General features: G+C 52.3%; 7 protein-coding genes across 7 annotated transcripts; 4 read left to right on the plus strand and 3 right to left on the minus strand.

The window, feature by feature from the left end:
• Window positions 1–1,291: 1,291 nt before the first annotated feature.
• Window positions 1,292–3,204, plus strand: DSM5745_11180 (uncharacterized protein; the record flags this gene model as incomplete). The annotated part of the gene is made up of 2 exons (XM_026753196.1): window positions 1,292–1,326; window positions 1,389–3,204. The coding sequence occupies 2 exons, from the start codon at window positions 1,292–1,294 to the stop codon at window positions 3,202–3,204; spliced, it is 1,851 nt and encodes a 616-aa protein (XP_026598271.1).
• Window positions 3,205–3,716: 512 nt separating this feature from the next.
• DSM5745_11181 (putative 5'-nucleotidase) lies at window positions 3,717–5,920 on the plus strand (the record flags this gene model as incomplete). Its single annotated transcript, XM_026753197.1, has 4 exons — window positions 3,717–3,820; window positions 3,905–4,115; window positions 4,175–4,368; window positions 4,426–5,920. 4 exons carry the CDS (start codon window positions 3,717–3,719, stop codon window positions 5,918–5,920), a joined length of 2,004 nt encoding a protein of 667 aa, XP_026598272.1.
• Window positions 5,921–6,167: 247 nt separating this feature from the next.
• On the minus strand, window positions 6,168–8,179 carry DSM5745_11182 (uncharacterized protein; the record flags this gene model as incomplete). The annotated part of the gene is made up of 3 exons (XM_026753198.1): window positions 6,168–7,385; window positions 7,439–7,769; window positions 7,839–8,179. The coding sequence occupies 3 exons, from the start codon at window positions 8,177–8,179 to the stop codon at window positions 6,168–6,170; spliced, it is 1,890 nt and encodes a 629-aa protein (XP_026598273.1).
• An 812-nt stretch (window positions 8,180–8,991) lies between these two features.
• DSM5745_11183 (uncharacterized protein) lies at window positions 8,992–10,603 on the plus strand (the record flags this gene model as incomplete). Its single annotated transcript, XM_026753199.1, has 2 exons — window positions 8,992–9,282; window positions 9,332–10,603. The coding sequence occupies 2 exons, from the start codon at window positions 8,992–8,994 to the stop codon at window positions 10,601–10,603; spliced, it is 1,563 nt and encodes a 520-aa protein (XP_026598274.1).
• A 176-nt stretch (window positions 10,604–10,779) lies between these two features.
• DSM5745_11184 (uncharacterized protein) lies at window positions 10,780–11,656 on the minus strand (the record flags this gene model as incomplete). Its single annotated transcript, XM_026753200.1, has 3 exons — window positions 10,780–11,195; window positions 11,267–11,479; window positions 11,644–11,656. 3 exons carry the CDS (start codon window positions 11,654–11,656, stop codon window positions 10,780–10,782), a joined length of 642 nt encoding a protein of 213 aa, XP_026598275.1.
• Window positions 11,657–11,997: 341 nt separating this feature from the next.
• On the minus strand, window positions 11,998–13,155 carry lcp5 (small subunit rRNA maturation protein LCP5; the record flags this gene model as incomplete). Its single annotated transcript, XM_026753201.1, has 1 exon — window positions 11,998–13,155. The coding sequence occupies one exon, from the start codon at window positions 13,153–13,155 to the stop codon at window positions 11,998–12,000; it is 1,158 nt and encodes a 385-aa protein (XP_026598276.1).
• A 373-nt stretch (window positions 13,156–13,528) lies between these two features.
• DSM5745_11186 (transmembrane 9 family protein) lies at window positions 13,529–15,622 on the plus strand (the record flags this gene model as incomplete). Its single annotated transcript, XM_026753202.1, has 4 exons — window positions 13,529–14,624; window positions 14,676–15,013; window positions 15,064–15,499; window positions 15,555–15,622. 4 exons carry the CDS (start codon window positions 13,529–13,531, stop codon window positions 15,620–15,622), a joined length of 1,938 nt encoding a protein of 645 aa, XP_026598277.1.
• Between the last annotated feature and the right edge of the window lie 458 nt (window positions 15,623–16,080).

Genomic DNA, 16,080 nt, shown 5'->3' on the forward strand with positions numbered 1-16,080 from the left:
TGAGAGCTCTGGCACACGAGCGGCGGCTAGAAACATTATTCGGGCTTGTTATATAGCCATAAAAGATTTCTTCCCTGAAAAGTCTGGGTTGTGGAATCTTAGATGGCCGAGTACCCTCAAAAGACAGAGCGCGAGACCTCGGGAGACTAGCCGTCAGCACCTAGAGTCTTCCTCCTGCTAACAGTATCTCAGACCGTCTCCAACATTCAAAAAGCTTCGTGGCGAAGCGAAGACCAACCGCATTAATGAGTTTCGGCAGTATCCCTAGGGGAGCATCGCGGGCGATAGGAGATGCAGATCTGTTGTCACGCATATCTTATGTATATGCCGGCTTCTGACTGATAACGCGAACGGCTTCGAGGCGGACTTGGACCGACGCAAACTAGCGTTGTGCAATTGTCACGGTAGCCTCATTCTTCCAACTTGCTAGACTCTCGAACTTGATCACTCATAAATTCGGCCAGTGATGGGTCCGACTCCCATACCCGGTTCCGCGGGAATTCACCCGCCGGACGCGGGGGATATCGTGGGAACGATCTCGACTCGTTACTCATGGAGAAGGGATCTTCGGTTCTGTCCTTCGTATATCGTCATAGCTAGTATCAGAGCGAGTACTCTGTAGCTAGGTAGGCCGCCGTGATGGAGTCAGGATTAGGTTGCGTCAAACCGGGGCGGACGCAATGCCGAGCAAATCAACAAATTAAACCTCGTGACTCAAGAACAAGCGATGGATCTCTGAGTCTCTGACTCACTTTCCTAGATCATCATCCAAGGTCGCCAAGGGAAACCGTCACCGCAAGGCACCAGCTGATTGATGGACAAATGAATGTCAAACTGATGGATGGACAGGAACCCCTCAGAGGCTGACGTAACCAGATTTCACATGCCGGAGCGAGGCCCGCAAAATTCATGCCAAGCGGAGGCATTCTCCTCTTTGTTCCTCGTGATGCTCCAGAAATCTTTAAATCTTCGGTCTTCAATTCCATGTAAGAACGGGACAAGGTGAAAGGTGGACATATCTTCACTCGCAAGCCATGCAGGTAGCCGAGCTGTCATCATGCCACTTTTCCTCTCCTTTTCCCGCTGATACATGTGCTCCAGACCTCGCGTCTCCGTGCCTCCGCGTCCGACTTGGGATGCTTTGTTTACCCCGCCTGTAGCAACAGTTACCGGTCACACTGAGCCTGGCTGTCTCCTGGCAGGGTCATACCTCTTCTTCCCTTGCACCTAGTCTTTACCGATCGATCTCTACCTCGACTTGACTCTTCCCCCGCGCCTTTGCAACGTGATCATGGGCAAGCCTCCGGCAGCCATATTTATTGTCCGGTATGTGAGAGCATCTTCGATTTCTGGCCATTTTCCCTACTGAACGATCCGTCCTGTTTTAGACATGGTGCACGCTTGGATGCTGCCAACAAGGAATGGCACTTAACCTCTCCGACCCCCTATGACCCGCCTCTGTCGTACGGCGGCTGGCTTCAGTCGCGCGCCCTCGGAGCGCGGATAATCAACGAAGTGCGAACGCTGGAAGATCAACTGGATAGACCCACGCCGGGGAACCATGACCCGATCGCCCACTCCCATCGCCTTCGAGAACGAAAACAGAAACGCAGAGTTATTATACATACGTCTCCTTTCCTTCGATGCGTGCAAACGGCCGTCGCTATAAGCTCCGGGATCAGTCAGAACTATGCCGACATAGAATCACTCCGCCCTTCCCGAGTCGCGTCGACTCAGCCAAGCGGCATCACACCCTCCTCCGATTCAACAACCAGTCCCGGCTCTGACACTTCTCAAGGTACTCCTCGATGCCTTCTCCGCGTCGACGCATGTCTCGGGGAATGGCTGAATGCCGAGTACTTTGAAAACATAACTGCCCCTCCAAAATCAGAAAAGATGGTTGCGGCCGCAAAGATGGAGCTGTTACGTCGCGATGAGAGTGTCATTCCTGTGGCAGACACGCAACCTACCCCGACCGTGGGTCACTTTCCCGGAGGTTGGAGCGGCCTCGCTCCTATACAGATCGAGGAGGAACGGGAACCTGAGGTTGAGTCAAGCTCGGCCGTGGCCAACGGGTCAGGACAGAGGAATCGTGCCGGTAGTTATGATTCCTTCAGAGCGGTCGATAGCCCATGGGGCCGCAAAATGCTGAGAATCAACACTGATATCCCGTCCGATCCTGGCGCGGCATATGCACCACCCATCCCCAGTTATGCGATATCGCCTTCGAACCCTATCCCTGATGGTTATGTAACGCATGCACGCGACAGTTGTGTCCTGGTTGACTACCAGTGGGACAGCATGCGCGAACCCCAGAACTGGGGCAATGGGGGTGAGTATGGCGATGAATGGAGCACCATGCTTGCCCGCTTTAGAAGCGGTATCGATCGCATTATCTCATGGTACCAAGATGACGACGCATCCGCAGCACCTGCCCACCGCCGGACACGCTCACAGCTGCAATATTTGGGGCAAAACGAAGGGGAAGACTCGGCAATTGACACTATCTTGATTATCGTAACTCACGGGGCGGGCTGCAACGCGCTGATCGGTGCCCTATCCGGAGAGCCAGCGCTGGTGAATGTCCCTACGGCGTCCCTTACTCTCGCTGTTCGTAAAGACCGCATGAAGGATGTGACGCAGGACGACGAACGCGCGAAGAAATATGACTTACTCAGTAAAACATCTGGTCCCGAGCACTATAACCTGGTCGAGATAGCCTCAGCAGACCATCTGCGTCCTGGAACAAGCCCGATCACTAGCTCCGTCCGTTCCCCTGCCTCTCTCCGCTCTCCTTTGACGAGCGGTATGCCGTCACCGCCGATTTCCTCGTACCGGCACCGTTCCACGATCTCCTCAGGCCCCATCATCATGGGACCGTCACTGAAAGCAGGTATGGGCTTACAATCCTGGACAACCAGCCGGCCCTCTTCGGGACTTTGGAAGTCTGTCGTAGGCAGTCGCGATGCTGTGGATGATCTGGTTCCCAATTTTGGCAGTCCGCTATCTGCATCATCTTCATCTGTTTCCGGCTTGGATGGTGCAAGTGATGATTCATCACTGAACTCTGGAGATTCCTCATGGTCAGCGAAACTACCGCAGCGAACGTTATCTCAGCGTGGTCTTTGGAGAAGCGCGTCGCTGAACAAAGAGCGATCGGCTCATTCCGGTCGACGGTGGACTGTAGCTGAGAGACCACACTGATTTTGTCCTTGGATTCTTAACCCGCGCCCGATCGATACTATCGCGCGCCGCTATTCTTCTTATGCTCCATACCCTCCACCTGGAAAGGCGTTTTTCTGATTAACGACATTGATGTGTTATGATTGAAATGAATTGGTTTCGGGAAAACTGGCGATGGCCGATGGCTCACTTATGTCTTCTCAGCTCAGTTGTACAACAGCAGCTTCCAATAGGAACTTTCTTCTCTTCACCGGGCCTCCCAGGCTAGTAGTAGTATACTGAGTAATGGCCTTCTTCTACTAAAGTAGTCTGGTCGATCCTCCGCAATTCCCGGACCCTGATTGGCGGCGCTGCCTGTGTGCCTGGGTGCCTGACATCAGCTTGTCCTGCATGTTCATCGCGATCAGGGCCGAAACAAAGCTACCTTGTGTCCTCTTCCTTCGCTTTCATCCACCATCCACCCTCCCCTCTTCCCCCTCTCTTCCCCTCTGGGTGACATACTCAGAGACCGTCTTTGAACATACACATCCAGCATGTCTTCTGTCGAAACTGACGGCTCCTCCGTCACCTATACTTCTGATCGGAGCGGCAAGCCCGATCTCCGCCTTATCCACTACAATGACGTGTATCATGTCGAGTAAGTATACCAACAGCCATCGTCTTTTTACTCTTCGGACCTTGGCCTAACAGTTCAGGAATGGGACTAACCACGCATCAAAAGACCAGGCTCCGCAGAACCAGTGGGCGGCGCCCCTCGTTTCCAATCCGTGATCAACCACTATCGGTCGCATTCCAGCTTCGACGGACAACCTACCCCTCTCACCTTCTTCTCCGGCGATGCGTTCAACCCCAGTCTAGAAAGTACCGTTACAAAGGGGAGGCACATGGTGCCTTTTCTCAACAAGGCGGGAACAGACGTGGCATGCGTAGGGGTACGTACGCTGTTGCGGCTGACGTGAGACCTCTCGAGGGCTAACCCGGGTGTCAACAGAATCATGATCTCGATTTCGGCGTCGCGCAGTTCCGTCATTTGCGCGACCAATGTCAATTTCCCTGGCTTTTGGCCAATGTCCTAGATCCAGCACTCGGCGAAGGCGTGCCAATTGGAAATTGCGAGAAGACCTGCATGCTGACATCGTCGAATGGAATCAAGGTGGGCGTGATTGGTCTCGGAGAGCGCGAATGGTTTGTTTGACAACCGATTGCGCGTCGCACTAAAAGCTAACTCGTCGCTTCTTTTAGGCTAGGAACTATCAACTCCCTCCCTCCTGACCTTATTTATAAGTCCGCTTCGAAGACCGCGATCGAACTCGTCCCACGTCTACGAGAGCAAGGAGCAGAGTTGATTGTTGCCGTTACGCATCAGCGCGAACCGAATGATTATAAACTAGCGCAGAACATCCCTCACGGCCTCATTGACATTATACTAGGAGGGCACGACCATTTTTACGGACATGCTTTTCTCAACGGCGTTCACGTCCTCCGTTCAGGTACGGATTTCAAACAGTTAAGCTATATCGAAGCATTCCGGAAAACGGACGGCCAAGGATGGGACTTCAACATTGTTCGACGGGATATGGTTCGATCTATACCTGAAGAACCATCGGCCGTGGCGCTAGTTTCTAAGCTCACCTCGAGTCTCAAAGCCAAGTTGGATAAGCCTATAGGTTACACAGTCCGTCCGCTTGACGGACGATTCTCCACTGTCCGTGCTGGAGAATCTAATTTGGGGAACTTTGCCTGCGACCTTATGCGCTTCTACTACCGTGCTGATTGTGCCATGATGGCCGGAGGTACTATCCGCGGAGATCAAATATACCCCCCGGGAGTGCTCCGTCTCCGCGACATTCTAAATTGTTTTCCTTTCGAAGATCCTGTCGTCTTGCTCCGTCTGAAGGGCAAAGCACTTTTTGATGCCCTTGAGAACGGCGTCAGCCAACTTCCCGCCCTAGAGGGCCGCTTCACCCAGGTCTCAAATATATCATTCAGTTTCAACCCATCTGCCCCTCCCGGCTCGCGCATCAACTGGGCCAAGATCGGTGGACGCGACATTCAATTCGAAGAAAGCTACACACTGGCCACTCGAGGTTACATGGCACGAGGCAAAGACGGGTTCGCCTCACTACTCGTGGAATCCGAAGGCGGAGAGGTGGAAGAGCTGGTGGACGAAGAAAGCGGAACTCTCATCAGCACACTAATGCGTCAATACTTCCTCAGCTTGAAGGTCATGGGCCGATGGCAGAACCTAGGGAAGAGCATGACCCGGCACTGGGCAGACGTGCAGAAGAACATGTCCGCCAACGGCTGGCTAAAACCACCCTCAGCATTATCATCGCCCGACGCAGAAAAGGTCCCCACCCGCCTTCAACGCCCACCTCTCAACCGCAAAACACACTACTACTACGGCCGGTTTGCCGAGGCCCAGGCCGCTATCAACGAAGGCCAGGAGCCTGATATCGAAGAGTCGATGGACTCCGACTCCGACTCTGACCCCGACATCCTTGTTTCGCCGCGCCCACTCACCAACTACGTTACACGTCCGGCTCGCTCAGCCGAAGAGGAAGAAAATCTGTTACGCCTGGCACGATGGGCAACGCGGCGCTGGATGCGCAGAACGGGTATCAGTTCGGCCATGGACGAGGCGGATCAGAATGATAATAGCCCATATACGCCGCAGTGGACGCCGGGCATTGCACCTCGGTTGGAGGGAAGAATTGTTATTGAGACCAATGCTTAATACGCATGAGTTTGCGCATGACTACGAATTACGACGGAACGAATGCGTCTTTTCGGTATATTTAGGTTTACTGTTGGAGTCACTGTCAACATCATAAAACACTACTTCAGGTTCGAGGTTGAATTATAGACTCTTGCTTAGATTTCGGGAACTCAGACTACTGTCTAGGATTATGTCCATACTTCGCCTTTATTAGCCGCGTAACTTCTAATATTTGGCCGTGGCCGGGGTGAGACATAGCAGCAAGTTACTGTACACCAACAGGCCGTGCGCCTGAGAGATTCACCACCCTCCCTCCTCCACCTAATGCTGCGGGAGTGCCACCCATCATAGTTGGCGGCGGCTGAACCCAGCCCGGTACACCCATATCCTCCGACTCCCGAGCATAGATCGTCTGCCAGACATTCGGGAATCCCGTCGGCAGAGCCCCACGTAGTCGCGCACCCGGAATAGCGAACCGCGGGTTCCGATGGGTGAGATACCCGCGCATCAGACCCTGCGTTAAGAGGGAGGCGAGGATAGATTCGATTTCGCGCATTAGAGGCGACGGTTTATCGGGTTCTTGGTCGGCTGTTTCCGCGTACGGGTTTAGCTCGTACTGGCTGTAGTCTGAGTCGGGAGTGCCGTCGATTAGGGTCTTGGTTGGGTTAGTCTGCCATTGACCTGTTGCGTCGAAGAAGCCGTCTGGGCAAAGGTAGTCGGCGTATTTTGAGAGCAAGGATGGATCTGGACCGGATCCGTTCGTAACGGGGGCGTCCAGGGAGACGAAGTCTGGATCAGGCGCTATTGACACGATCTGTGATCCGTACTGGCTTTTGTTTGTGTGTGGGGGTATACTACTTGCAAATGGGGTTGTGGTGGGTAAGGGATGTGATGACGGATGTTGGGATTGTAGCCACCGTACGGCAGCTTCGAGTTTTGTGAGGTATAGGAATGGAGGCGGTCCTCTTTGTGCCTGACCCTGGGGGTCTCCATGGAAACCTCCATGAATGAAGACCTTTCGAGCTAGAGAGCGCCATACGAGTATCTCGCACCGGTTTCGCAGCGGCAGAAGGATGCCTTTCCTGGCAAACCATTCCGTTGCTGGAGAGTTTACCGTGAGATGATCTCGGAAAGCAATGTAGTCTCCACGTGCGATGAGTTGGCAAAGCGGGATGAATTTATCAGCCAGCCCCTCTGCCTCCGGCTTCTGCAGTAGTTGTAGGGACGGAAACCGGCCCATTATTATGTTGCAAGAGATGAGATACGTGAGAATAAGCCGTTTCTGGTTGATCGCCTGGTGATGGCATTGGTCGTAGGCCGATTGCAGTGCAATTTGAGCCGGGAAGAATAAGTTGTTGGAGAACAAATAGCGTCCAAGGTAATAGAGGTATGTAACTCTCTGGGAGGCGGGAAAATGTTTTAGAGGTGGAGATTGAGCAGTGATACTCGCAAACATCTGCTCGGCGTTGCGTAGTTTACCACACTAGAGCATTGTCAGTCATACATCAATTGGATACGGTGGGAGCATCTTCGCACCTGGAAAAGCAGCTTGAGGCACAGGTTAGCCATTAGATAGATGCCAACTCTCTTGCCTTCTGGCTTCCCGTGGACTCCAGGTGTACCGCTGCGGTCCGTGAGACATTTAATGAACGCTTCTCGAACCACGTTCGCAGACTTCTCAACTAATGTGACCTTTTCCGTGCTCTCGTCCTGATCGGGGCCACCCTCGAGCCTTAGCAGGTGAGCAATAAGTTCGGGCCGACGATCTAAACCCATCGCTAGTTTCGCCAGTACCTTAGACAGGTACAAAACCGTGGGCAAGACAACAATACCGAATTGGCTGTCACCGAGTGCCATCACACATTGGCTAGTAAGTTCCTTCAAGTCAGTCATGGACATATTCTAGGCGGGACAGAGGAGCAAGAGGCAAGCTTACTTGAGCAGCACTTTCAACATGTCGTAAGTCTCCAGCAGATTCTCGACATTGGCGTCGCGCAAGAAGCAGAAGTAGAGCTTCATGAATGTCGGGAAAGCCGTCCAGGTGCTACCCCCTTTGGACTTGGGAACAAGCCCTTCGCATCGCCGTAGCAATTCTGCCTCTTTTGGCGATTCATTGGGGTATTTTCGTCGCAATTCATCCACCATCTGCGTGTACACGTCGGGCAGCGGCGGTTCGATCTGCAGGAAATCTTGGAGCTTAGCGCCATCCCGGTCGCGAACTATCTCGGATAGCGAGGAGATAAATGTGTCGAGAACGGGGGTGTTTGGAAACGCCATCGTGTTATCCGGAGGATGCGGAGTATGGGGTGAGTGGTAAGGCCGGTCGGGATGCGAAGGGTATATAGCTCCAATATCGCAGTCTGCGTGGAGGTGTATTCACCGAAGTTGGCGCATAATTCACTGATATTCTGCGCCCGGAGAGTGATGCGAAGCGGACGCGGTTCGAAGCAGTTGTTGCAGGCTCCGTCACGAAGTTGTGGGCAAAAGAGTCGATCTCGAACTCTCACGTCCGCACTCCGCAAGGCCTCCGCGGGCGAGAGGGGCGCTAGTCCCGATCGGGATGTCTACAGGAAGACAGGAAGAGCTCGAGGGCATCATGGCAAAAGCCGATGATCATTAGATATCTTCTTTAAGAACATTGGATGATTCCACTGTGTAGCCCAGTACTATGTGCCTTTTTATAGGTTACTAGTCCGACTCACGGCATGTTGGCCTCAGTTAAAGTCGCCTACGCTAAAGCTTGATAGATCTATATATCTCATACGAGCGAGCAATCAGTGATCACAGGCAGAAAATCGCATTTGCAACAGTCCACGTACAGATTAGGTCAGAGTCAGACATATGTCTTGTAGCCAAGTAAACAGGAAACAAAAATGCATCTTATGAAAAAGGTGATGTTAACCTGTACCTCGCGGTTAAGGTCAACGTAATTTCATGTGACGGTCCACTCCTACGTCATACAAAAGCAACAGTCCCGGCGCTTCAAAAGCATACACTTCTCTCAGATTCCCTTCCTACACGAATCCATCTCGCAGGGACTGCTTCCCAACAATACTCATTCATCGTCGAACATTGCATGTGCGACCATCATGCCGAAATCAAACTCCCAATCACCGTCTCTTGCGAACTTTGTCAGGCAGCCCTTCCTCCAAACATTTACCGTCTTCTATGTCATCTTCCAAAATATCATCAATTGGTTCTTTGCACCGGGTCCTCCACCATCAGGCCCAATTGCCAATAATCTTCCTAAGAAACGAGTGGCAATAATCGGTACTGGCCTAACGGGCGTGTCTTCGGCTGCGCACTGTGTTGGCCATGGCTTTGACGTGCAACTATTTGAAAAGAGGCCAAAGGACAAAGGTCTAGGCGGTATCTGGAGCGTGAGTTTATTAAGACATATACAGATGAAAGGATGCTAATGGAGAACAGCGAGTCAATTCCACCTCATCGCTCCAGATTCACAGCATCATGTACCGGTTCCACCCGTCAGTATCCTACGACGCTGCTTATCCCACTCAAGAAGAGATCCGAGACCAGATTGTTGATCTATGGAAGCGATACAAGCTCGAAGATCACACTGTATTTGACACACCGGTCGAATCTGTCAAGCAGACCAGGACCGGGAAATGGATCATCAATGATGACGAAGAGAAATGGGGCTTATTTGACGGCGTTGTTGCCTCTGTTGGAGTCTGTGGTGACCCCAAAATGATCTCGCTGCCGGACCAGGAAAACTTCAAGGGCTCAATCTACCATTCGTCAGAGCTGGACGGCAAACACGTCAAAGGCAAGAAGGTGCTTATCATTGGCGGCGGAGCGAGTGCGATTGAAGCTCTAGAATTTGCTGTAAAGTCTGGCGCCGCTGAGATCGACGTTTTATCACGTTCCGACAAATGGATCATTCCGAGAAACGTGTGGGTTCAATCGCTACTGGCAATGAACATCTTTGGGCAAGAGACATTCCTATCCTGGATTCCTGAGAGCCTGCTTCACAAGTTCTTCTACCGCGACTTGCAGGATATTGCTCCCTCTGGTGGTCTGTACGAGGGGACTCCCATGGCAAACAGCGAACTTTTTGACCAAATTCGCGAAGGCAAGGCTCGCTGGTTGCGCGGTGACATTGTCTCTGTGAAGGAAGACGGCATCTTGTTCAACAAGCGGAGCAAGGGTGTTCCGCAAGGAGGCCCTGGCCGCGAATCTGTGGTGCAGGGCGATGTCATAATTCAGGCAACAGGCTTCAAGCGCCCTTCGCTTAACTTCCTTCCCGAGGATTGCTTTGAAGAACCCTATAGCCCGCCTAGCTGGTATCTGCAAGTCTTCCCCCCGTCATACCCCAGCATCTGTGCCAATAATAGCACCTACGTCAACGCGATCGGTACCGTTGGTAACATGCACATTGGAATCTACACCAGGTTCTTGCTCATGTTCCTCGTTGATCCCTTGTCTCGCCCTACTGAGGGCCGCATGAAGACTTGGATTGACTTCACCCGCTTTATGAAGAGCATGTCTCCTGTCGGAGCGTTCGATTTCTTTACCTATGCCGAGTTGGTCTATTGGTTTGTCTTTATCATTCTGGTTAACCCCTTCCGGTGGAAGTGGGCACCTTTTGTCCTGTTCGGGATTGGGAGAGGTCTACCGGCCCAAGTCGTTAAGCAGGAGGAAGCTTTCCGCAATGCACTAAGGAAGCAGCACGCTACCTAGGCTACTAAGCTTACCGGGAGAAGGAACCCCAATTGACTGTCGACCATCTGAAGGAATGCAGGCTTTTCAAAGCCCGATTTATGACATGATTCTTGAACATGTAATGAGCATTGTATGAAATACCTAAGAGCTATAGACTTATCCGCTTATGAATCGAATCAACCCTAACTCAACGCTCATCTAACCTTCAAATCCGAAACATGATTACTCAACGCATGAACAACCTCTTCTCTCGCCCCATTCGCAATCCGATAATGATAGTTAAAATAACCCCTCTCCTCAGCCCACATAACCGGCCACAGCGCATAAACACCCAAGATAGAAAACAGTGTGGCAAACGCATGCCACATCAGAACAAGCGCATGCCCTCCCCACGGCACAACAAACTTGATGAACTCCGACGTCTGGTAAAAATCCTCCTGTTTCTGGATGTAATACCGCTTCTTGCCATCCTCCTCCCGTCCATCCCCAGGGTCCGTCGAGAGATCGAGAACCGTCGTTAATGTCACCGGCGCGACGTGGAAAGGAACCACCCAGATCGAGAAGACTTGGAACATGGAGACGTAGAGCTTTAGGTTCTGCTTATCGTATGCTATATCGGTCCGGTCATTAGCATTCGTCCGTCTTGACTTCGCTGCAATGACGCGGCGTGCGCAGACATACCGATAGAGCGAACCTCGAGGTCTACATGCGGCGACATGATTTTGTACCACTGGTATATCTTCTTCACACCCCATCGGCTGCCAGGGAGCTTCCAGATCCGACAGAACGGGTGCACGAATTCTGCATCGCGGGTGAAGAAGCGGTCGATTGTTTCTTCTTGGAGGGAGGGTGGAGATTGCGTGAGACGGTGGATGACGGTTGAGATTTCGGCGACTGGGTTTATAAATGTTAGAAATGGGCGGCAAGACCTGATGAAGTGGGTGTTTTTGCGTGAGGTGGTGAGACAAGCGGTTGGTGAGATGATGTCCGGATGGGATGTTTGGTGTAGAAGGACCAGCGCGACGAGATTATGGCAATGAGGGAATGGGTGTACTAACCTGGATCTTCCATGTTGGTAATTTGGTCTGATATATGGCTTAATGGTAGGCGTTCAACTGCGGAGTTCGATGAGATAAATGGCGATACAAGAGATGATGTCATGGTGGTTGGCTTCCACGTGAAAACTCCGAGCTTCCAATCCAGTAACTGGATCGGGTTCGGAGCCCTCTAGGCTCTGTTATTATTCTAAGGGTCTGACACTGCATCAAATGAAGTTAAGACATATATTGTAAACACCATAGGACTGTCGTAATGACCACAGCGCTCATGCAAAGGGTAGTCTATACGTAAAACATAAAACAATTGTACTCCAAATCCACCCGAGGTAAACGACTTTTGAGACTGCCGAAACACTATTTCTTCCAGGATTCGACCTTCTTCCGGCGCTTCTCGAAGATCTGGCCGACTCCGACGCCGTCGCCGCGCTGCCCGTCCTCTGTGAGTTTGCGCTTGCGGCTCCTCTCGAGCGCATTGCCGCTGCCTTTGGCCCTCTTGGTAAGTCGTGTAATGCGATCAGCGCCCTCAGTGAGGCCTTTCCATTCCTCGCCTCCGAATGTCCCCTCGGCACGACGAGATGCTGCCTTCTTGGCTCGTTCCTTCTTGCTTTCACCCGCCAAGCGGACGAAGTTGGTTTCTTCGTAGCGAGTCCGCTCGGCCTCGTGCTCCCTCTCTTTCCTGCTCTTTGTGTGTCGACCTCCAGAGACAATTGTGCTACCGATACTTGGCTCGGCCATGGGGGCGGAGGACATCTCGGCGCTGACAAATTCATCGATAACATTGGATCTGCGCGTGGGCCGTTCCCTGCGCTCTTTGCGCTCGGTCGTAGGCATTGCGGTAGGCATGATCTTTGGTGGTCGGTAAATGCCGTCGCTCGAGGCTTTCCGTGCAGTCTTGTCCGCCTCCGCCTCAGGTTGCATCTTCTTCGAGAACGCGGATACGTTGGGCCGGTAAGCCATCTCGTCAATGTCTTCGTCTGTTTCGCTTTCGCTTCCTTCCACGCCGCTAGCATCGTCCGAGGCGGATCCCTCCTCACTGTCGCTTTCGTCTCCGCGTCTAGATTTGCTCGGCTTGGTGGCTTGTGCACTCTTCTCGGCTCGTTCCGCTTCCTCCGCCGCCTTGACGACTTTGTCCACCTGGTACTTCAGTCTCCCCTCTAATGGTCGAACACCGCGATCCAAGTATGTGCGTAGTTCGATCAATTTGCTTGTGACTTGTGCTCGAATTGACTGATCCTCACCCTTCTCGTCTAAAGCGTCTTTTGACGGTAGCTCCCTCAGCTGAAAAATCATCAAGAAGACGAGGTTCTGGAGATATGAGAGCAGCAAATCGCATTTGGTGTCGAGCAACGAGATGCCATCTTGCGGGGGAAGGATCGAAACTTCCGTGGGCGATTCGCGCTTGGCGCTCGGAAGGGACGTGCTGGTGGTCGAGAGAGACGCAGTGAGTGTCTCAAGAAGATTCGAGATATTCTGCAGCTCGGGCTGCTGTGGTTGCGGGGCTGCCATGGCCATTGTCTTGTGTCTTGCGTTTGGAAGTTTTCTCAGTCCGCGGACGAAAGAAAAAACTCGAGAGTTATCTTATCGGCACGTGCAAGCTTGAGGTCACGTGCACAGGGCTGATGCATTCATTGTCCTGTTGCCGATGTGTCCGCTAGGCTTCTGAGTTCCAACAACATCTCTTTACACCATTCTTTCTCGGGCTCTTTCCTTCTTTTCCTCGCGCGATAGTGGTGTACCAATGATTCATATCTCAATGAGCTTTGCTTTGTTAATTCTGTGGCAGCTGTAGACTGTAAGTCGAGCAAACGCGATGTATCCCTAGGCCAGCCAGTGCCGAGTCTACTGTTTTAAGCTAATCGCGCCTTTTGCTTCAGAGACACCCGCAATGCGGCTCGACAGGCGGTCGTCGCCCCTTATTCCTCTCCTCCTGACTGCCCCAACGCTGTCAGCGGCCTTTTATCTTCCAGGTGTAGCGCCAACCTCCTACGATGAAGGCCAGTCCGTACCTCTTTACGTGAACCACCTTACCCCCGGGATTGCGCAGCAGGACGAGCAACTTCATTCTGTATTCTCGTACGACTACTACCACCCAGCGTTCCGGTTTTGCGTTCCAGAAGATGGCCTGAAGGATGTCCGAGAGTCGCTTGGGAGCATTTTGTTCGGGGACAGAATTCAGACGTCGCCGTTCGAATTGAAGATGGGCAAGAATGAAACCTGCAAAGCGGCTTGCAAAGAGGTCGTGTTCGACTCGAGGAGCGCTAAGTTTACCGACCGGAGGATAGCGCAGGGCTATAACATCAATTGGCTGGTAGACGGGCTGCCGGCCGCTCAACAAAATCCCGGGACCGAACCTCAGGCGTACACCCCCGGCTTCTCCCTCGGCGAGTTGGATGAGAGCGACAGGCCCGTCTTGCATAACCACTTTGATATTCTCATCGACTATCACCCGGTGAATGTTGGAAACAAGGAGAAGTATCGAGTCATTGGCGTTCTCGTCCAACCGAGTTCCCGAAGCGGCTCGCATGTCTCCGAAGATGGAACGCCCATTTGCAACGAGGAAGGACCAATCTATTTGGATGAGGATGGTGAAACCTCCGTGGCGTGGACTTACAGTGTGGGCTGGCGGGAGTCATCTACTCCATGGGCAACTCGGTGGGACAAATACTTGAAGGTCCAATACCCGAAAATCCACTGGTTCTCGCTTGTCAACGCCGCCGTCTTCGTCATTTTTCTCGTCGGAATGGTCAGCATGATTCTTGTTCGGGCTCTCAAGAAGGACATTGCTCGATACAACCGCCTGGACTCGTTCAACCTAGATGATTTGGACGGAACATCCGCCGCCGTCGAGGACGGTATTCAAGAGGACTCAGGCTGGAAGCTGGTGCATGGAGATGTTTTTCGATGCCCGCAGTCTCCCTTGCTTCTTAGTGTCCTGGTCGGTAACGGAGCTCAGCTCTTCATGATGACAGGCGCCACTGTTGGTACGTTCTCGTCTCTATGACATGATCCTATCTCTTCCTAACTTTACTTAGTTTTTGCGATGTTTGGCCTCCTGTCTCCCGCGAACCGAGGTTTCCTCGCCACTGCCATTCTGCTCATCTACACCCTTTTTGGATTCATCGGAGGCTATGTCTCAGCAAGGGTCTACAAAGCGTTCGGTGGTGAATCCTGGAAGCGCAACATCATCATGACTCCGTTACTGGTTCCGGCGTTCATTTTCAGCATCTTCTTCTTGCTCAACTTATTCGTCTGGGCGAAGGGCTCAAGTGGCGCCGTGCCGTTCGGCACAATGCTTGCCCTTGTGCTGATTTGGTTTGTGATCAGTGTACCATTGAGTTTTGCCGGCAGCTGGATTGGATTCAAGCAGCGGGTATGTATTTTGACGATATGTCCGATTGTTTCCCTTCTAACGATGCATAGGTTATTGAAGGACCCACGAAAACGAACCAAATCCCTCGGCAGATTCCGCCCATGACCGGAAGCCTCAAGACTGTACCATCGCTCTTTTTGACCGGCATACTTCCGTTCGGCGCAATTTTCGTGGAGCTGTACTTCATTATGACTTCTCTCTGGACCAACAAGATCTACTACATGTTTGGCTTCCTGTTCTTGTGCTACGGCCTGATGGTCGTTACCACCGCCGCTACAACGGCTCTGCTGGTCTATTTCCTCCTCTGCGCTGAGAACTATCGGTGGCACTGGAGGGCGTTTGCCGGTGCTGGAATGACCGGTGTATACGTTTTCCTCAACGCGCTACTGTTCTGGGCGACTAGGGTGAGCTTCGGTGGTCTCATTGGGGCTGTGCTCTATGTAGGATACTCTGCATTGATTGGGTTTGTTGTTTTCATCCTTACCGGTATGTTGTTGCACTGAGTTCATTGGGTTGACTATCCACTAATTGCCCGGACTAGGCTCCATCGGTTTCTTCGCCAGTTGGCTCTTTATACAACGCATTTATGGCTCAATCAAGGTCGACTGATTGCTCTATTTTCGATTATGCCATGGCGCGGAGGCTTTCTTTTGGCTTGCGGTTGTTGAATATCCATGTCGGGTTTCTGTGAGCGTTCGTTATGCATGCCTTTACAGCTTTTTGTCGTATTCTTCCGTGCCATTGATATGCCCTCCTTATATATAAATTTGCGAGAACGGCGTCCGAGATCAGATGGTCGTGGATAAGATCTGTACAGTATGTAGAAACTTTGAAGGCACATGGCTTCTGGGCGTACATCCTACCGCGGTACGAGTACATCGTCACCTAAAACCGGAGCCGCCGATCATCGAGCCCTGAATAGAATCAATCGCCTCTTACGTATTGGCGGTGTCGGCGATGCGATCAATGGAGCGTCCCGTGTGAGGCTGTGCCAAGTCTTGGGAGGTTCTGGATCTGCCAGCGAAGCTTCGGTGATCTTGTTCCATCACCTTAACTTCTCTTTGCAG

This window comes from Aspergillus mulundensis (assembly GCF_003369625.1).
Source record: "Aspergillus mulundensis strain DSM 5745 chromosome Unknown scaffold_21, whole genome shotgun sequence".
Taxonomy (NCBI): domain Eukaryota; kingdom Fungi; phylum Ascomycota; class Eurotiomycetes; order Eurotiales; family Aspergillaceae; genus Aspergillus; species Aspergillus mulundensis.